We start from the raw sequence: 21,522 nt of genomic DNA on the forward strand, positions 1-21,522 counted from the left end.
CAGGAGGTCATCAAGTCCAGCCCCCTGCCAAGGCAGGACCAATCCCAACTAAATCAACCCAGCCAGGGCTTTGTCAAGCCGAGACTTAAAAACCTCTAAGGATGGAGATTCCACCATCTGCCTAGGTAACCCATTCCAGTGCTTCCCCACCCTCCTAGTGAAATAGTTTTTCCTAATATCCAACCTAGACCTCCCCCACTGTAACTTGAGACCATTGCTCCTTGTTCTGCCATCCGTCACTACTGTAAACAGCCTTTCTCCAGCCTCTTTGGAACCTCCCTTCCGGAAGTTGAAGGCTGTTATCAAATCCTCCCTCACTCTTCACTTCTGCAGACAAAAAAACCCCAAATCCCTCAGTCTCTCCTCATAGCTCATGTGCTCCAGCTCCCTAATCATTCTGGTCGCCCTCCCCTGGACCCTCTCCAATCTGTCCACATCATTTTTATAGTGAGGGGCCAAGAACTGGACACAATATTCCAGATGTGGCCTCACCAGAACCAAATAAAGGGGAATAAACACATCTCTAGATCTGTTGGCAGTGCTCCTCCGATTGCAACTTAATATGCCATTAGCCTTTTTGGGTACAGGGACACACTGTTGACTCATATCCAGCTTCTCATCCACTGTCATCCCCAGGTCCTTTTCTGCAGAACTGCTACTTAGCTATTCGGTCCCTAGCCTGTAACAATGCTTGGGATTCTTCCATCCTAAGTGCAGGACTCTACACGTGTCATTGTTGAATCTCATCAGATTTCTTTTGGCCCAATCCTCCAATGTGTCTAGGTCACTCTGGACCCTATCCCTGCTTTCCAGTGTATCTACCTCTCTTAGCTTAGTGTCATCTGCATACTTGCTGAGGGTGCAATCTATCCTCTCATCCAGGTCATTAATAAAGATGTTGAACAAAACCGGTCCTAGAACAGATCCTTCGGGCAATTCGCTAGAAATCGACTGCCAACCTGACATCGAGCCCTTGATCACTACCTGTTGGGCTTGACAGTCTAGCCAGCTTTCTATCCATCTTAAAGTCTATTTATCCAATCCATATTTCCTTAGTTTGCTGGCAAGAATATTGTGGGAGACCATATCAAAAGCTTTGCTAAAGTCAAGATATATCACATCCATTGACTTTCCCATATCCACAGAGCCAGTTACCTCATCATAGAAGCTAAACAGATTGGTCAGGAACGACTTACCCTTTGTGAATCCATGTTGCCTATTTCTGATCACTTTCCCCTCTTTCAAGTGCTTCAGAATGGATTCCTTGAGGATCCCCTCCATGATTTTTCTGGGGACTGAGGTAAAGCTAACTGGTCTGTAGTTCCCTGGATTGTCCTTCTTCTCTTTTTAAAAGATGGACACTACATTTGCCTTTTTCCAATTATCCGGAATCTCTTCCAATCTCCATGAATTTTCAAAGATAATGGGCAAAAGCTCCGCAATGACATTTGCCAACTCCCTCAGTACTCTCGGATGCATTAAATCCAGATCCATGTATTTGTGTATGATTAGCTTTTCTAAATAGTTACTAACTTGTTCTTTCCCCACCAACGGCTGTCCACCTCCTTCTCATACTGCGTTGCCTAGTGCATTTGTCTGGTAGATGACCTTGTCTGTGAAGACAGAGGCAAAGAAAGCATTGAGTACTTCAGCTTTTCCCACTTCATCTGTCACTACATTACCTCCCTCATCTAGTAAGGGCCCCACACACTCCCTGATCACCTTCTTATTGCTAACATGCTTGTAGAAACCTTTCTTTTTATCCTTCACATCCCTTGCTAGCTGCAATTCCAATTGTGCTTTCGCCTGATAATTTCCCTGCATTCTTGAGCAATGTATTTATACTCCTCCCAAGTCATCTGTCCAAGTTTCCACTTCTTGTAAGCTTTCTTTTTGTGTTTAAGCTCACCAAGGATTTCCCTGGTAAGCCAATCTGGTCTCTTACCATATTTGCTTCTCTTGCTGTACTTTGGGATGGTTTCTTCCTGTGTCTTCAGTAAAGGTTCTTTAAAATACTGCCAGCTCTCCTGGACTCCTTTCCCCTTCTTGTAAGCATCCCAAGGAATACTCCCCATCAGTTCTCTGAAGGAGTCAAAATCTGCTTTTCTGAAGTCCAGGGTGTGTATTTTGCTACTCTCCTTTCTTCCTTTGATCAGGATCCTGAAATCTACCAAGTCATGATCACTGCTTCTCAGGTTGTCACCCACCTCTACTTCTCCTACTAGTTCCTCCCTGTTTGTGAGCAGCAGGTCAAGCTAGGCATATTTTTTACCAGGTGCCTCTTCTTGTTCACCCCTCCTCCCATTTTGCAGGTGCCTCTTCTTATTCACCCCTCCTCATTTTAGGAGGAGTAACGGTAGTTTGAATTAAGAGTTAATTCAAACTACCTAGCCCATGCCGCGTGTAGCCGTGGGCAGGTTGTTCGAGCTACTGGGCTTCATTTGCAAGTTCGAATGACTACATTAGCCACCCTAGTTCGAACTAGGGTAGCTAGTGTAGCCATACCACTATTTATTTTCATTCTGGACATCCAACACTCTGGTCATCTGAAGAAGTGGGCTGTGCCCATGAAAGCTCATGATACCATCTACATGTTTTGTTAGTCTTTAAAGTGTTACCAGATTATTTGTTGTTTTTTTAAGTTTACCCTGTACAGACTAACTCAGCTACCCCCTGAAGCTTCTGATTTTATTTTAACATCTAGCATCAGTTCTGGAAACAGTTGATCTGTTCCTGGCTGAATCTTTCCAGAAATACTCAGCCAGAGGCAGACAACCATTATGGAAAATTTCATCCAGAATGGTTAAATTCTGGCAAAGTCATAGAATAGGGTTTTCTAATGAGATGTCAGTGCAACTTAATTATTGGCAAAGCTTTCAGTTATGACTGCAATATGATAACAGCTATACAGCCTGGGGGCACCATAGTGATTTTGTGAACACCTAGTGCAGTTGTACACATTTAACACATCTACAGAATAATATTTTTACTATGTAATTTTACTAAAATAAGTTTCCAACTGTCTTCTCTTTCCTGAAAAGGCATTTTAATGATTTTCTATATAATAAAAAAATTGGAGCTAAATAAACATTCAATAGCTATTCTATCTAGTCTATCACCTTGATCCTTACAGGACTCTTTCCTACTACAGCGGATAGAATTATACTTTACAAATAACACTGTTATTAATTTTCCTCTTTTCTTATGAGTAAGTAATCTGTGAACTAATCATATTAATATTTGTATTTGTAAGTTCTTGCAGTCCACTACTTCTGGCATTAGACAGTTCAGAAGCTGTAAAGAGGTAATGAGTCCATAACCATGCCTCCATAATAGCTAAGAAAGAGGGGCACTCTTAGGAGAAAGATATTTAACGAGTGCGGAACTTTCTGAGGAGATTTAATAATATCTTCATTCCATCTCTATTCTGGCAAGCTGAAAATTAGGAGGACCCCTTCAGTTAAGAGTGGAGAGGAATAGCTGAGGCAAGCAAAGTTAAGTGTGCTGCAGCCATCTGTCTTATACATTAATTGCAGTGGCGAGGAGCTAATATTGCTTCTAAAATAATCAACAGCAGCAGATTCTATATGCCAGGGAACATTGCCTGGGATTCATGAACACGCAAGAGTTTGCAAAAGTTTGGGAAGGTTCCAGCCACAATAGAATTGTGAGGAGCTATAGAAATATTGACATTGCAATACTGAGACTCAAATGTTGGAGTCTTGTAATGCACATGTTTACAGAACATGAGGGAGTAGGAGAATTTGTTTGCTAATAATTTTTTCTTAATTTTGTATCCTTTTTTCCCTTAGAAAGACTGTGTCATTATGACAAAGGAAGAAGGAACATGGACAGATGAAGACTGTGAAAATGACAAAAACTATATATGCCAAATGAATACAAGTGAGTTCTATTTCACCAACTTTCTAAATTAAAAAATAATAATAATTGAAAAGTAATGATGGCTTTTTAGCTTTGCTGATGGGTTCACTTCTGGGCGAAATATCACCAATTGGAAGGTATTCTGACCCTCTGAGGCCTCCTAAATTCCTTCTTTTCAGGTGGTGCAGCTCTGCATCCATGGTAATATAAAGCTTCATGTTAAGGGTGTGACTACACAGTACCCTTACCTCGAAAGAAGCTATTCAATAATTCTTCTTTATTTATGATTGCAAAGAAGCATGAACTCAAATATCCATCTATCCAAATGCATACCCCTGCTATGGCACAGAGCCCCAAACCTTCAGTGAAACTCTTGCTCCATTGAAGGGAACGGAATAATTCACTGGAGCCAAGATTTCACTCTCTAGTTATATCTGTTAAAAATCCTATCATGGTGCCAGTGTAGCACTTCAGTGTAGCTATTCACTACAGCTACAGAAGGGGTTTTCCTGTCATTGCAGTAAGTCATCCTTGCCAAAAAGTGGTATGTAGCTTGACGGAGGAATTCATCTGTGAATCTAGTTCTGTCTATCTTGGAGCTTAGAACAGCTTAACTACATCCCCCAAGGGCATAGGTGCTGACTCTAGGGGGATCTAGATCTGGAGCATCCACAGAAAAAAATGTGAGTGCTTAGCACCACTGGTGAGCCCCATTGATCATCTTTTTCTTCTTCGCCCAGCACTTCTCTGCCACTGACGAGCCCTTCTGACCATTTTCTCCTTCTCCTCCAGGATCAGCCATTCAGCAGCAGGCAGGGGCCTTGAGGAGGAGGAACAGGAGCAAGGACAGGAAGAGACAGAGCAAGGGTGTGGCACACTCAGGAATAGGAGAGGAATAGGGTGAGGGCAGAGTGGGAGCAGAAAGAGGCAGGGGCTGGAAGTGGCAGGAGGAGGTGGGATCTTGGAGGAAGGGATGGAGCGGAGTGAGCCTTAATTTTAACTGATTTTTTTTCATTTATTGTTAAGTGAAATCCATCAACCTGATTTTTGGTTGTTTTTATTTATTTAAAATTATTATAGACCCTGAATTACTTCATTCTGCAACAACAATTCCAGCCTCTGGCTTTATCCACTATGGTGACAGTAGCTATGCAATCACCCATTCCAGAATGACATGGGAAGAGGCAAGAAAAACATGCAAGGACAAATCTTCAGAACTTGCTAGTATTTTAGATCTTCGCAGCCATTTATTCTTATGGTTACAGATGTTAAAGTATGGAGAGCCTGTATGGATTGGGCTTAACAGCAATGTGGTAAGGGTTGGATATTATTGTATTACTATATATAAAATAAGCTTTCGTGTTATTTGCGTAAATATTAGTTGCTTTTATTGTAATGGTGCCATCAGATCAATATTTCTAATTTACCTGACGCATGGACTTCTAGTATTCCTGTGAGAGTGCCTCAAAGACCCCATAAAGCACATGGGATGAATAGGAGGATCCATAGTAAAAGTCCTACTGGGAAACAGTAGATGGAGAGCTATATAAACTTGGAGGGGGGGCCACATTAAAATCTGAAGTTATGGAACGAGGAATTTTGACCCCCAAAATTTCTTAAAATCATAATCTAAAGAAATGATAATTAGCAAGGTTGAATAATCAATAATTGTGTCTCTTGATAACTATCTGAGGAGTGATCCCACATTTACCTCAAGTTCTAACCAAGCTTTGGAAGACACCACTACTTCAATGGGAAAAATAATAATGAATAATTTAATATCATGACACACCATTGAACATAACACTGTTTCCCAGTTTTTAGTTTGTGCTGCTTTAAATAGATCACCTGCCAATGCAAATATCCATGTATAAATCACATTATATATACAATCAAATTATATGATCTATTATCTTGTTACATTCTGTGTGGTGCTTACTTGTTCCTGTACTCTGAAAACTAAAGGAAGTAATGCTCATTGTTCAACTCAGTTCATATGTTGGATTGTGCTGTGCACATTTACAGTGCAAAGTAAATACTGTTAGCTTCCCAAAAACTAAAGAAGTATCACTTTCCTCATGTCTCATGTGTCAGGCATTAATTCACTGTTCTGATATGTGAGGTGTTATAAAAAATACATAGAGTATTTCCAATGAAAAACTCAAATAACTAACTTCAGTGCAAGTCAGACAATATATTAGTTCATTTGAACTGCTATTTATATTATCTTAATTTATATTGGGTTTAGATGGACGGCCATTATAAATGGACTGATAACTGGATAATCAAATTTACTAAATGGGCAACAGGGGAGCCAAAATTAAAAATAGCCTGTGTCTATCTAGACCTTGATGAAACCTGGAAGACAGCATCTTGTAATGAAACCTACTTCTCTGTCTGTAAACAGTATGATGGTAAGCAATTGAACTTAACAATGTAAAGAACTCAAGGCTTACTGCACTTGTCTTCAGTACTAATGTGGCGGTACATTACTTTGAAGACTTTGGCACTTTAAAGCCTCAGTTGGTGTAAATGGGAATAGCTCCATTGGCCTCAGAGGTGTTATGCTTATTTACTCCAGCTGAAGATTTGACCCTTCATTCTTTTCCAGCCTTAAGATATTTTCCTCTTTATGTGGAACATTCTTGGGTCACACTGGTTACATAGGTTATATTGGCACTGGGCACTCATCATGATGAGCCATCCAGTAGCTAATTATGAAAGCTCTAGAGGGAGGTGTCCCCATGGCAGATGGAATGGAACACATGGGAGAGGTTCACCTCAGGGTTATCATCCTGGTGGTTATCATTCTACGAGCTGGTATGCTTTAGGCCACTGTCCCGGACTCAGGAGGGGGAATCCTGTTTGCTGACACCTTAAAAAAAGTTTTATGGGCCTGTAATTTTTCCCTCACAACACTCTTAAGGCTACAAAATATCCCCTCTTCCTGATATGGGTTACAGAATAAATGGCATTGCTTTACAGCAGCTGTTGAGTGATATGCCTGCTTTGATCCACATATGAATAGGCCCACCAATGGAGGGCAGGGCAAAGGGGTCAGTTGCCCCAGGGCCTGGTGATTTAGTTGTCACCACTGCTATTGTGGCCTTTAAATCCACTAGAGCACTAGAGCATTAGGAGGGGACCTGGTATGCTCCTGGTGGTGCTGAGGGCTGGCTGTCCCAGCCCCACCCCTGCCACCTAAGGGCCCAACCCTTCCAGAAATGTTGAGCCGCCCTCCCTCACCTTACCCTGGGTTCCGGCAAGTCTATCGACCTTCCTGCATATGAAACGCACAGTGGTGAGCCCAGCGACATCATCAGGAGTAGCATACATGATTAAGAGCTATATTCAGTATATGGTATTCTGATAACCAGTGCCTAATGTGACTAAATACAGAGCACAAGCAATAATACAGTATGTTGTTGCAGCATTAGCTCAAGGTAATAAAGTGAAAAGGGACATTCCGGATAGATACCAATATATTTAGCTATGACTATAGCAGGGACAGGCAGCATTTTCCTAGCATTATTCTTGGTGAGCGGTAGTTACTTACAGCATGCTAGATGTGCATGCTGCGTAATTTTAAGACTAATTTTGGGTTATTCATAAAAAGAAAGTACTGATTTCAAACCACATGGTTTCTTCCCAGTTGTGGCTCCTCCTGACCCTCCACAGCTGCCTGGCAATTGCCCTGAATCAGAAGAATTCAGATCGTGGGTTCCTTTCCATGGTCATTGCTACTACATTGAATCATCAGCTATGAAAAGCTGGGCCCAAGCATCCCTGGAATGCATTCGATTAGGTGAGTGACTTTCAGTGAGAGAAAAGACATAGTGAAGGGCAGTGTGCCTTTCAGAGTTCCTTACCTGCCAAAAACCTATTTATTAAAATGAGTTATTTTAAGCATACAGCACACTTCTCCCCACTATGCTTTGTGCTTGGTTCTGTTTCTCACTCAGTTGGGGAGATGAGACTAGGCTGATATGTTTGACTTTCTCATGTTTCCACTGTCTGTATTTCATGCATGTGCAAAATGCTATCGTATTTGTGATCCTGATATATACTTGTATTTGTTTAATTTTAAAAATAAAATTACAGAATAAAAAGGCACTTATTGTATGCTATAGGGATTTTCAACAGCCACTGAACATAGGGGGTACACTCTGGTTCCCCTCCAGATCAAACCATTTGTTGAATTAGTGTACTTTCCAACACAGACTCAGATTTTAAAGCCAGAAGGGACCATTATGATCAACTAATACAGCGGATTACAGTGGATGAGAAGCTGGATATGAGTCTACAGTGTATCCTTGTAGCCAAGAAGGCTAATGGCATATTAGGCTGCATTAGGAAGAGCATTGCCATCAGATCTAGAGAAGTGATTATTCCCCTTTATTCAGCACTAGTGAGACCACATCTGGAATATTGTATCCAATTCTGGGGCTCCCCATTGCAGAAACTTTGTGGATGCATTGGAGAGAGTTCGGTGGAGGGCAAAAAAAAAATGATTAGGGGTCTCATGGTTTATGGGGAGAGTTTGAGAGATCTGGGCTTATTTAGTCTGCATTAGAGAAGAGTGAGGGGAGATTTGATAGCTTTCAACTACCTGCAAAGGAGCTCCAAAGAGGATGGAGAGAATCAGAGAATCATAGAATACTAGGACTGGAAGGGACTGGAAGAGAGGTCATCAAGTCCAGTCTCCTGCCCTCATGGCAGGACCAAATACTGTCTAGACCATCGCTCATAGACATTTATCTAACCTACTCATAAATATCTCCACAGATAGAGATTCCACAACCTCCCTGAGCAATTTATTACAGTGTTTGACTACCCTGACAGTTAGGAACTTTTTCCTAATGTCCAACCTAAACCTCCCTTGCTGCAGTTTAAGCCCATTGCTTCTTGTTCTACCCTCAGAGGCCAAGATGAACAAGTTTTCTCCCTCCTCCTTATGACACCCTTTTAGATATCTGAAAACAGCTATCATGTCCCCCCTCAACCTTCTCTTTTCTAAACTAAACAAAACTAATTCCTTCAGCTTTCCCTCATAGGTAATCTTCTCTAGACCTTTAATCATTCTCGTTGTTCTTCTCTGGACCCACTCCAATTTCTCCACATCTTTCTTGAAATGCGGTGCCCAGAACTGAACACAATACTCCAACTGAGGCCTAACCAGCGCAGAGTAGAGTGGAAGAATGACTTCTCGTGTCTTGCTCACAACACACCTGTTAATGTAACCCAGAATCATGTTTGCTTTCTTTGCAACGGCATCACACCGCTGACTCATATTCAACTTGTGGTCCACTATAACCCCTAGATCCCTTTCTGCTGTACTCCTTCCCAGACAGTCTCTTCCCGTTCTGTATGTATGAAACTGATTGTTCCTTCCTAAGTGGAGCACTTTGCATTTGTCTTTATTAAACTTCATCCTATTTACCTCAGACCATTTCTCCAATTTGTCCAGGTCATTTTGAATTATGACTCTATCCTGAAGATTAGTCACAACCCCTCCCAGCTTGGTATCATCTGCAAACTTAATAAGCGTACTTTCTATACCAATATCTAAATCGTTGATGAAGACATTGAACAGAGCTGGTCCCAGAACAGACCCCTGCAGAACTCCACTTGTTATGCCTTTCCAGCAGGATTGTGACCCATTAATAATTACTCTCTGAGTACGGTTATCCAGCCAGTTATGCACCCACCTTATAGTAGCCCCATCTAAATTGTATTTACCTAGTTTATTGATAAGAATATCATGCGAGACCATATTAAACGCTCTAGATATATACCACATCCACCGCTTCTCCCACATCCACAAGACTTGCTATCCTATTAAAGAAAGCTATCAGATTGGTTTTATGTGATTTGTTCTTTACAAATCCATGCTGGCTGTTCCCTATCACCTTGCCACTTTCCAAGTGCTTACAGACGATTTCCTTAATTAATTGCTCCATTATCTTCCCTGGCACAGAAGTTAAACTACCTGGCCTGTATTTTCCTGGGTTGTTCTTATTTCCCTTTTTATAGATGGGCACTATATTTGCCCTTTTTCAGTCCTCTGGAATCTCTCCTGTCTCCCATGATTTTCCAAAGATGATAGCTAGAGGCTCAGATACCTCCTCTATCAGCTCCTTGAGTATTCTAGGATGCATTTTATCAGGCCCTGGTGACTTGCAGGCATCTAACTTTTCTAGGTGATTTTTAACTTGTTCTTTTTTTATTTTATCTTCTAAAACTACCCACTAGCATTCACTATGTTAATTGTTGTTCTCAGTGGTGACAGATGATTGAACAAGGAGCAATGGGCTCAAGTTGCAGTTGGTGAGATCTAGGTTGGATAAAAGGAAAAAACTGTTTCGCTAGGAGGGTGGTGAAACACTGGAATGAATTACTTAGGAAGGTGGTGGAATTTCCTTCCCTAGAGCTTTTGCTGGCTTGACAAAACCCTGGCTGAGATGATTTATTTGGGATTGCTCTTGTTTTTAGTGGGGGTTGGATTTGATTACCTCCCGAGGTGTTTTCCAAAGCTATGATTTTATCCTTGCCCCTGCCCCAGACCCCCACTCTGTCTCCTGAATGTGACTCCAATTAGCTCTTTGGCTTCAATTTAGGCTTCTGACTTAAATTTGGCTCAGGCACTAGCTTTTGACTCCCATATCTTACTTGTGACTTTGCTCCATGTCAACCTGTAGGCCAGACTACTGATTCAGCCATCAGGCTAGATAATCCACAATTTGGTCACTGACATGCAAGGTTATGGGCTCCAGGAGGAGGGAGCATTAGCTATAGCTATATTGAGAAATCTGGTTGTGACTCAGCACATTCAACTGCTGAGGCAGAGGAATGGAGAAGTCAGCCAATCAGAAGGCATTGTGAAAAAGTCTTGAGGATAAATTAATTTCTCTTTGGTTATGTCTAGACTATATGGCTCCGTCGACGGAGCCATGTAGATGAGTTTACTAGATATAGGGAAATGAAATGGCGATTTAACCACTTCATTTACATCAAAATGGCCACCGCACTGTGCCAATCAGCTGTTTGTCTGCACAGCGGGGCAGTCTGGATGCTCCACGGTGGACAATGGAAGCCTTTGTCGACCGCTCCAGTAAACCTCATTCCACAAGGCATAACGGAGCGGTCAACAATGGCTTCCATTGTCGACCGTGGAGCGTCCAGACTGCCCTGCTGTGCCGCCAAACAACTGATCGGCACAGTACGGCGGCCATTTTGATGTAAATGAAGCGGCGATTATTTAAATTGCCGCTTCATTTCCCTATGTCTAGTAAACTCATCATGGTCAGAACATTTGCTTTGAGTTGTGCAAAGGTCATCAAATCATCTGCCTGGTCTAGACATACCCTTATAGTTGTGAAGGGACAGGTCAATATACTAGTTACTCACCTGAATTATGATTATTTGTTTTGTTAATGCTTTCCAGGGGCTACTTTGGTTTCAGTAGAAGATTTGGCTGAATCCAACTTTCTGACACACAGGATACAGGCTCTTGAAAGCAAAACACAAGGGTTTTGGACAGGAATGTACAGAAATGTGGATGGTAATTTTTATTGTCATTTAAATTAATATTTGTCAATAAATGAAATCTGAGGAATTGTTTTTTCCCTTGATGTACTATTCTGGTAATGCTTTAAATAGGACTGCAAATGCTTTTTAGATGTCAGTGGGTTGACCCTAGGCTTCCTTTAGTGACTTTGTCCTAAGAGGCCTCTTGAGTGAGCAGATAACCCACCTGGAATGAAGTGTGAGAGAAGACTTGCTAGACCACAGGAATATAAAGGTAAATCTGATTAACTCCAACCAGTGCTTAAGATATACAAAGGCCCTAAGATATGTCAAGTTTAAGAGGCCTCATAGCATTAGCAAAAAAAATATTTTGGTAATATTTTGGTGTTTTTTTTTATTTAGAGGCCCCTCATACTCTCAGGCCCTAAGTTGTATCTTGCTTAGCTTGTGAGTAAATCCTGCACTGACTCCAACATAGACAACACAAAACCATGGTCAGAACATTTGCTTTGAGTTGTGCATAGGTCATCAAATCATCTGCCTGGTTGCTGGTTCCAGTCCCTCCCATGAAGACAAATTTCTAGATAGTCTGAAAAGGCAATTGCTCATTATTTGGCTACTTTATTCAGGTTTTTTTGTATTAGAACAGTAGTTTGAGTGCAAGTGCAAGGTCTTCACCAGCTGAGTTTGAGTTAGTATTGTTCACTAGTATACTTGAAGTGAGGGAAGAACTTCAGACTTCAAGCTGTGTGTTAGATTTCCTGGCTGGTGAAGGCAAGGAGTGAAGCACCATATTCGATATTGATGGCGATTGTCAGTGTCTGTTAAGGAAAGGAAGCCACCAGATTGAAGAACACCTGCATATACTTTTTGGTCATTAAAATCATTGCTTGAGTTTTACAATTTTACCAGTCATTGGGCAGCTTCCAGCCTTCCTTGTTTGAGTATGGTGACTGAGAAATGTGTGGGAACATACTGTGTCAGATGTTCCTATTTCTTTTATCTCCATTACTTTTTCTTCCTGCTATTCTCTTACATCTATTCAGTTAGCCTATTCTGACATGTCTAAATTCATAATGAAGTCATCATTGTTTCTAAATATTGCTTTTAATGCTGCATTTCTTTTATATTACTTATTCTATTATGTATAGTTGAAAAAGTGAATAGAAATAAAATGGATAAAAGTTCTTTTCTATGTCAAAGGTTGAAATCTTTCAGCCACTGGGATTCTTACCTCTTCTGTTAACAGTTGCTAGTTTGTAGTCAAAGAAACATAATTAGCACATAAAATGCTGAACTATGGTCTGATCTTTCCTGAAGCACCATCCCTCCAAATCCATTTGTAGCATTGTGATGAGGTTTACAGATCCCATATTGAACCAGGCTGAGGAGTAGAGCAATGCTAGGCTAAGAAGGCCTCACCCTTAAACAGGTGCAGGCCCTGCTCCTGAAGGAGGAAGAATCTATAAAGTAACTTGTAATCCCGGAAAAGCAGGGAAGGAGCTGCAGGTTACATCAAGAAGGAAGGCTGGAGTCAAGAGCTGTGATAGGAGTGACTACAGATTTGTTAAGACTGCAATAGCAGAAGGGATCTGTATACTCTACTACCCCCAGGGAAAATGTAACTAGGGGTAGACCAATTGGTGAGCTGACTTAAAATTTTTAAGTCAATAAGGCATTACAATGGACACGCTAATTTTCTTTTAATTGGTTATAATCAATATATTTTTTTGGACTTTAGGCCAGTGGTTGTGGCTAGACAACACTGTAGTGGATTTTGTCAACTGGAATGTAAAGATGCCCACTGAGAGTGAGCACTGTGTTGAAATAGCTACGTCATCTGGGTACTGGAATAATATTCTGTGCTCTTCCGAAAAAGGATTTGTTTGTAAAAAACCAAAGAGTAAGTAATATGATAAGATATACTAGGTTTACGATTTATTTTATAACATTTAGACTGTAAATATATGCTGTGTATTGTCCTATATGTGATATGTCATGTGAGTTTGTATGTAAACCATATTTATAGTATATATGTAACCACTGACACTAAAGTTAGGTCTGCATTGCAATGTAAACAAAGAACTTTGTAGTCTTCATAAAAGGAAGCATTACAAAATTCAGAGTAATGTGTTTAAAGAACTTGTAATTGAGATCTTTTAAAGACAGTTTGAAATTTTACCCTGGAGCAGCATTCCCATTTCTTTATTTTGGAATGTGAATATACGCAGTCCTCTTTGCCCAACCAAAGATGCATGAACTGTTAAGGAGTAAGAAATACCCAGCTTATACATGCTTTGTTAGACTTTAAGGTGCTAGACTATTTGTTGTTTTTGACGTTTTTCCAGTTATAGACTAACTCGGCTACCCCCCTGAAACCAGCCTAAATCTTCACGCAGAAATTGAACTAAACCTTTTTTCCCAAACAGCTAATGGAGGCTTCCTTCTTGCCGCTGAATAGTATGACAGGAACTCTGCTATTATTAAAAATTGCTTTGCTTTTTTAAAGAATCGATAAGGAATCAATGTCCATTGCCCCCGCTGTAAACCTGCACTCAGAGTCATGCACGTAATTGCATAAGAATGCATCTAGTGTAAATCTAGTGATTGCATTGCAAACAATAGAGTATGTTCTATTTAAATACTAGACCTGATTCTCCTTTGCCTTGCATAAAGAAGAGTCATTTATGCTTATTCAATAAAAATGTAAAACTCGGTCATTCCAATTGAAGTTTGAAACCAGGCTTTCATTGTGAGCTCGATTTCAACATCTTCATTTTAAACTGTAGTAACTGATGTGTTTTCAAATTTTGTTGCACAAATATGAAAGGAGAATAACTTTGCTCACCATTTCAAAAGTGAGAATTTGGGAATTAAGAGTATTATTTTCCCTCTTCCCAAATGTTACATATTTTTGGTTCACATTTCCAAAACAGTCATAAAGTGCTGTGGGGGGGAGAGGGGAGAGAGACCCACATCCATACAATGTATAAACTGCCTGTATGGCTCTGAAGGTGTCATGTGGGTCATAGCCACATGCTGACTGGACTGCAAGCAACCCATGGGTTGAGAATCATTGCATCTAAAATATAACTAAGGCACTTGGAATGGGGCAGTTTTAACTAATGGAGCATTTCCTAGTCAAGACATTTTTAAGAATCTCAATCCTTATTGGCTAGAACCAGAGAATCCTGCTAGACAAGCCAATTTCAAAGAAGGTGCTGTGTGAAATCAAGCTTAACTACTATATTTCGTATGTTTAGCAATTTACAGTTAAGCTTCACAGAAAAAAAAAGAAAATATGTTACACCTACAAATCAGTTTGTGTGAATAGTATTTGAATATTAGAAATAAAAGCAAACATTTAAACTAGTCTCAGGAGTAGCTGTGTTAGTTTGTAACTGTGGTACATCTACACTTGCTCCCTATCTTGAGATAGGGATGCAAATGTAGTGTACCGAAATTGCTAATGAAGCGCCAAATTTAAATATCATATTTTATGAGGAGCAACAGTTATTTCGAGAGAAGGGTTTTCTCTCGAAATAATGCCACTACATGGGGCGTTTTATTTCACAATAATGCAATTTCAAAATGGCACCTGGACATGATTATGCTAATTAAGCACGGGATATTTAAATCCCGTGCTTCATTAGCAATTTCGGTAGACTACATTTGCATCCCTATCTCGAGATAGGGAGCAAGTGTAGACATACCTTGTGAAAATAACCATTAGTCCTCTGGCACCTTAGGGCTCATCTACACAGCAGGGCTTAAGTTGAATTAAGCTATGCAACTTCAGCTATGTCAGTTGTGTAGCTGAAGTTGAAATAGCTTAATTTGTTTTTTGGTGCTGTCTACACAGCAAGAAGTCAAAGGAAGTACACTCTTCTTCGACTTCCTTTACTTCTCAGGAAATGAGAGTTACCATAAGTCAGAGTAAGAAGTCTTCCAGTTTGACATTAATTCAAAATAAAGGCTTGTAGTGTAGACGCACGCTATGTTATTTTGCATTGATGTTGCTGTGTAGACATACCCTTATAGATTAACAAAAATATGTAGAATAATAAGCTTTTGAGGGTAAAACCCACTTCACCGATGATCTATCAGCTCATGATTCATGTGATGAAGTGAGTTTTATCCATGAAAGCTCATAATTCTCTATATTTTAACTAGTGTTGTAGTTCAGTTACATTTTAAACTGTTGTCACCCACTTAGCATTCTGTTAATTTCCTTTACCAAACACATTGTACATTATGAAGCTAATTGTAGTCCTTTGTATTTTTCCCAGTATAGATTTTGTAGATGCTAAATAAATGTTTTATTTTTCTCTTTAAAAGTTCTGGAAGTTGAACCAAATGAGAAGCCTCCAAATAAGAAAGGTAAGACTATAAGAAAAATAACAAGAAAGCCAAAATATAGCAGAGATATAAGTGGTTTTGACAATCTCACCCCCTAATTGATAATTGGAGCAGAAGTCGTATTGAAAGTCAGTAGGACATTTACTCCTAAAGAATTTAAGAGCTTTTAAAAACCCCATCTATGGGTGTTCATGGTTGTAAATGTTCTGACATAAACTTGCTATAAAACATGTTTCCAAATAATTAACAGATCCTATCTCATTCATTAAAGGTGTAACTTTGTTAAAATGAAACTTTCTGATTGATCAAATCTGTTGCCTGTGGGCCAAAACCTGGGGTCCGATGATGTCTGGCTCTTAGATAGATACAGGAGTGGATTTTAAAAGTGGTTTTATGAGCTGAGGGCCCCCCCCAAAAAAAGATCTCTGGGCCATCAAACATGCCCCCTTTACCACAGAGCCTTGGGCTACAGACACTAAAGTCCCTGTGTTCTGGCCCTGCCTGGAAGGGGGAAAGGAGGACACAGCTCCACACGCTGCTGTTTCCCCATCCCAGACTGGACTTGCAAGCTTTGAGAAGCTCCATTTACAAGCTTCTCTCACCTGCAGGCTCCACTCTTGCAACTCCCATTGTCTGGTAACTGAATCCAATAGGATCTGTGGGGGCGGGAGGGAGGGGGGGAAACAGTGCCTGCAGATGAGTCAGAGCAGAGCACAGGGCATCTGCCCCCTTTCGTCTCCTGGCCTGCACCACCAAAGGGGAGTTGCTCCGTGTAAATGCTCCACCCCCAACTCCCTGCCCCAGCCCTGAGTCCTTTCCCAAAACCCTAACTCCTGCCCAGACCCTGTACATCCTCCCACCTCCAAATGCCTTGGCTCCAGCATGAAGCCCTTTCTTACACTCCTAATGCCTTATCACCAACTACACCCCATAGCTTGCAATCACAGTCAGAACCCTCACCTCTCACCCCCTTCCTCAACCCACAGTCCCCTCCCAAACTCTGAACAGGGGACCCCAAAAAACATAATTACCCCAATTCTCCAGGAGAGTTAATTTGGTCCTGGATAGGTGTTCTGAAGTAAAGGGGTAGATGGAGTCTTGAATGTCTCATACAAGAGCTAGGAACAAGCACAGACTTTGCACATAGGAGAGCCCAGGGATACACTTTCATCTATATCCTCGGGATGTAAATTGTCCCAAAGACAACTGCAATGAAACAGAGCTGTGGCACCAAACCTCATCTCATTGGCCCACTCAAAAATTACTGAGCACTAGAGAGGCTGAAGAGAAGAATTCCTTCTTAGATAGTGGTCCCCTGGGGAGTGGATTATAACCTTTCCTCCAGGCACAGTCTAGCCCTGATTTTTTATTCAGACTCTGTTCTGTGTATTTTTCCTACTCCCACTAACTAAAAGGTAGTTGAACTGCCATAGGGACTGACTATGGGCATCAGGATTTGGATCTGTGTATTCAGGATAGAGCTGTTCAAAGGATGAGGAAGATGGATTGTATTTGTGATTATATTTGATATGTGGCCAGACTTCTCCCTGTTGCTGTTCATGAAGGCCATGATTCCTGAGTATTTAGAAAACTACCAGGCCATTTATGAAAATGCTCAGAAATCTCCACACTTCCAGGAATTTTTGAACAAAAGAATTTTAGTGGAAAAAATGCATCCCGTTGGGATATTTTTCATTACTTACTTTCCGATATTTGCTGTTGGTTACTGAATACTTATTGTATGCTGTTTGCCTGGTCTAAAAGTTTGTCACTCAACTGGGAACAGAAACAAATACCATGTGACCTAAGCTACCAGTCATGGGGCACAAATAATTGTGAACACATCATAGACAACCCATAAGCTAAAAATGGTTAATTCAAAATATTCAGAGAATTTTTAGGAAAAAATATACATTCCTAATCTCCAAATTTGCTCTTATACCACCTCATTTGCAGGCTACTACACGAATAGGCCTGACAACAGAAGACACAAAGGGGGGCAGTTGCCTTGGGACCCAGTGCTATAGTGGCAATGGCTAGAACGTCAGGCCCCTTTGAATTGTCGCCAGAGCACTGCTCTGTATGCTTCTGAGGGTGGAGGTGAAAGTACTGTATTCTAGGTGGTGCGGATGGCTGGCTGTCCCCAACCTGGCCCTCCTACCTGAAGCTCCAACCCTTCCAGGGTATAGAGCTGTTCCCTTCACCTTGCTCCAGGGCCCGCGGTGGCTGTCAGCCCCATAGTTCACACTTACCTATTGGACAAGAGGCATGGCTACATACCAGCAATCTCTTGACATTGCTCTAAATTACACTAGATCCCTATTGACAGAGAATTGGTTCCCGGTTCAGGATGGGAAGAATATTTTCATCATCAGATGAGCCCAGTACATAATTGGGTACAGCTGAAGATCACATAGTAATAAGGTTTAAGGCCAAAAGGGACCAACAGATCATCTAATCTGACCTCTTGCACATCACAGGCCACTCTAAAACTCCATCCAGTTACCCTTGCATTAGAACCAATAATCTGAATTAGACTAAGTATAGTGCGTGAGAGAGGCAGAGAGTGGGATGTGTCTGACACTACGCAATGGTAGGGAAATGAATCTAGACAGCAAATCTGGTCCATTTGTTGTCCATAGCCAAATGGCTTTCATCTGTTATAATCACTGAGATGCCTAGCAATTGCTCTATGTTCATTTACAGACCAAGAAGAGGCTGTTGTACCTGCTCACATCACAACTTGGATACTAGTGATTCTGGCAATTCTTATTCTCATTGGCGCTGGCCTTGTAGGCTATTTCCTGTACAAGAAAAAGAGACCAAATCAACTGCAAAGAGATGGTCAAGGCACAGACACGTTGTTAAAATGCAGTGATGCTGTTTCAAAAACAAGTGATAGAGAGGATTCTGTACCCACTGTTGAGCACATGGAACAAATTATTCTATAGAGTAATAAAATATGTGCCCAATTTTGGTAATATTAGCCAACTAGAATGGAAGAAATCTTAAATCAAAGCTCATTTTTTCTTGTTTAAATAGTAGTCTCTTTGTATATGTACTTAGCAGAAGCATTTATTCCTATTATAGTCAGGTATCATTCAAGATCTTCTCATATACAAGTAGGTTTTACCAAAAGGAAGATGGAGGGCTATTCAAGTGGGTAAATGGATATAATTAAAACAACTAAAGCAGAGCAAACCAGTGTGAACAAATATTTAGGAAACTATGGTTTCTAGTCAGAACTGGATTGCCATGAGATATAATAAATGGTCAAAGTCTTAGAGGAGTAGTAACGTTAATCTGTATCTTCAAAAACAACAAGGAGTCCTGTGGCATCTTAGGCTATGTCTAGACTACACCTCTCTGTTGACAGAGAAATGTAGATTAGGCACATCAAAACTGCTAATGAAGCAGGGATTTAAATATCCCGTGTTTAATTAGCATAAACATGGACACCGCTTTTTTTTGAAACGGAGCTTTTTTGAAAAAAAACCAGCAGTCTAGATGCGGAAAATAAACCCTTTTTCGACAGATCCTGTAAACCTCATTTTTTGAGGAATACAGGAACTGTCAAAAAAGGGTTTATTTTCAACAGATCCGCATCTAGACTGACATTTTTTCGAAAAAGCTCCATGTTGAAAAAAGTGGTGGCCATGTTTATGCTAATGAAGTGTGGGATATTTAAATCCTTGCTTCATTAGCAATTTCGACATGCCTAATCTACATCTCTCTGTCAACAGAGAGGTGTAGTCTAGACACACCCATAGAGACTAACAGATTTATTAGGGCATTAGCTTTTGTGGGTAAAACCCACTTCATCAGATGACAGCCTATGCTCTAATAAATCTGTTAGTCTTTAAAGTGCCACAGGACTCCTCAATGAATGGTCAGTTTATGCAAGTATTATGTTTGTGGAAATAGCAAAGCACTCAAGAAAACATTTGTCTAAATCCGTTGTAAACCTGAAAATAATCCAAGAAATATAACTCCAACACTTAAGCTCTTTTCTATTGATGGAACTGTACTTTTTCTTCAGTCTTAGTAGTGTTGTATAGTATCACTTTTTAGATAACTTCAGGAGACTTAAGTAGCCTGCTGTTTTCACTTTCTGTTATGTATAAAGAATGAAACCTGTCAGAAATCTCACAGAGGGTTTCATTGTCTGTTTCTGTAAGACTTGGAGCCTCTTTAAATTATGTGAATTAAAATGTCCTCCCAAAAGTTATGCATGGGTGAAAGCAGAATGGAAAGGAGTTTTCCTTCGTTCAATTTAACACATTTTCTTGGCCTGAGGTCCAGATCTAGGCATGAAAATAATACGGTGGGCCATGAATGTAGGGCTGAGATAGGAGTTTGGGGTGGAGGAGTGGGTGTAGGCTCCAGCCCAGTTCTGTTTACCTCAGGCGTCTCTGGAGTGGCTGTGCAGTGGGACTAAGGCATTCCTAGCAATGGCCAGCATGTCTGGCGGCTGCTCCTGGCAGGTGTGGATGACAAGTTGCTCTACAAGCTGCTGCCATTATCAGGTACCAACCTCCCAACTCCCATTGGCCACAGTTCCCTGCTCTCAGCCATTGGGAGCTGTGGGGGCAGAGCCTGCAGGTAGGGGCAGTGTGCAAAGACCCCCCTGCCCCTCTCCTGCATCCTCGTGGGCTGCAGGCACAAGCCAGCTGCTTCTGGGAGATGTGAAAGGTCATGGTCAGGGTAGACAGGGAGCTTGCCTTAGCCCCTCTCCACCCCTGGATTGATAATCCTACAGGCCAGATTAAAAACCGTGATGGGTGTAGTTTGTCTACCCCTGTCCAAGAGACTGTTCCAAAACTATAACCTTAAAACATTTATTTTGGTAAAAACTTTCAAAAAATAACTTCAAAATCAATCATTTGAACTGTTTGACCAGGACTTGTGTTACCTTTCCACATATCTTTTTTCCAGAAAGATAGCAGAGTAGCAAGCTGGGGTATAAAACCATCCGGAACTAGTCTGCCATGCACCAAGGGTCTGCTCACCATGCTGTCATGCACCAGAAGATCATTAGTGTGCTTTAATCTACTTTGGTTTTCGGTATGGGATTTACTAACAGGATTTGCACAAATTAACTATTTGTGTAGACAAGGCCTTATTGATGGCAGATCCTAAATATTTGAGCTTTTATGTATTTGCTTGTCTTAGCTCTCTAGAAACACTTTTGCCAGAGTGTGTTTGTATAAGAAACAGACTTTTTTTCTTTAGTTCCAGCTTCTGCTCCTTCACCCCCCTTTAGTTCTGGATTTTATATAAAAATCATGTAAATAAAGAATTGTTTCCTGAGTTAACTACTGTCTCTTTTGTATCAGATAAATTTGTTATATGTTTGCAGCCATGTTAGAGTTGGTTCAAGATTGCTTAAGTATTCCTTGCTGACAGTAAGGGCAGATCTGCACTAACGCATAAGTTGATCTAATTTATTTTGCTCAGGTATGGAAAAAACTCCACTTCCAAGTGATGCCTGTTTTATGTTATCCATACCAGTGGTATTTCAGTGGAAGATACTTTTGTTTCTTGGCAAGGTGGAGTAATTATACTGACGGGAGAGCACTTTCCTATTGGTATGTACATCTTCACCTGATGTGCTACAGTGGTGCAGCTACACTGGTGCAACTGTTCCAATATATCACTGTAGTGTAGATATGCCCTGAGCTTTCTCATAAGAATACCTGTCAAAAACACACTTCTGTGTTTGATTGGCTAGGAGACCCCACCCCATATTGATGC

At 40.8% G+C, this 21,522-nt stretch overlaps 1 protein-coding gene across 3 annotated transcripts in view; it reads left to right on the forward strand.

Annotated features, from left to right (window-relative positions):
* The window catches only part of LOC102456704 (macrophage mannose receptor 1-like), a 67,814-nt gene extending 46,731 nt beyond the window's left edge, over positions 1-21,083 (forward strand). For all 3 annotated transcript variants that reach the window (XM_075922471.1, XM_075922473.1, XM_075922472.1), the window contains exons 23-30: positions 3,813-3,903; positions 4,963-5,195; positions 6,131-6,296; positions 7,535-7,687; positions 11,327-11,443; positions 13,151-13,312; positions 15,748-15,789; positions 18,475-21,083. In XM_075922471.1, the coding sequence (XP_075778586.1) occupies positions 3,813-3,903; positions 4,963-5,195; positions 6,131-6,296; positions 7,535-7,687; positions 11,327-11,443; positions 13,151-13,312; positions 15,748-15,789; positions 18,475-18,719 (1,209 nt within the window). In that variant the 3' untranslated portion in view covers positions 18,720-21,083. The remainder of the gene's footprint in view (positions 1-3,812; positions 3,904-4,962; positions 5,196-6,130; positions 6,297-7,534; positions 7,688-11,326; positions 11,444-13,150; positions 13,313-15,747; positions 15,790-18,474) is intronic.
* Positions 21,084-21,522: the final 439 nt, after the last annotated feature.

The sequence above is a fragment of the Pelodiscus sinensis genome, chromosome 2, assembly GCF_049634645.1.
Source record: "Pelodiscus sinensis isolate JC-2024 chromosome 2, ASM4963464v1, whole genome shotgun sequence".
In the NCBI taxonomy this organism is placed as follows: Eukaryota; Metazoa; Chordata; order Testudines; family Trionychidae; genus Pelodiscus; species Pelodiscus sinensis.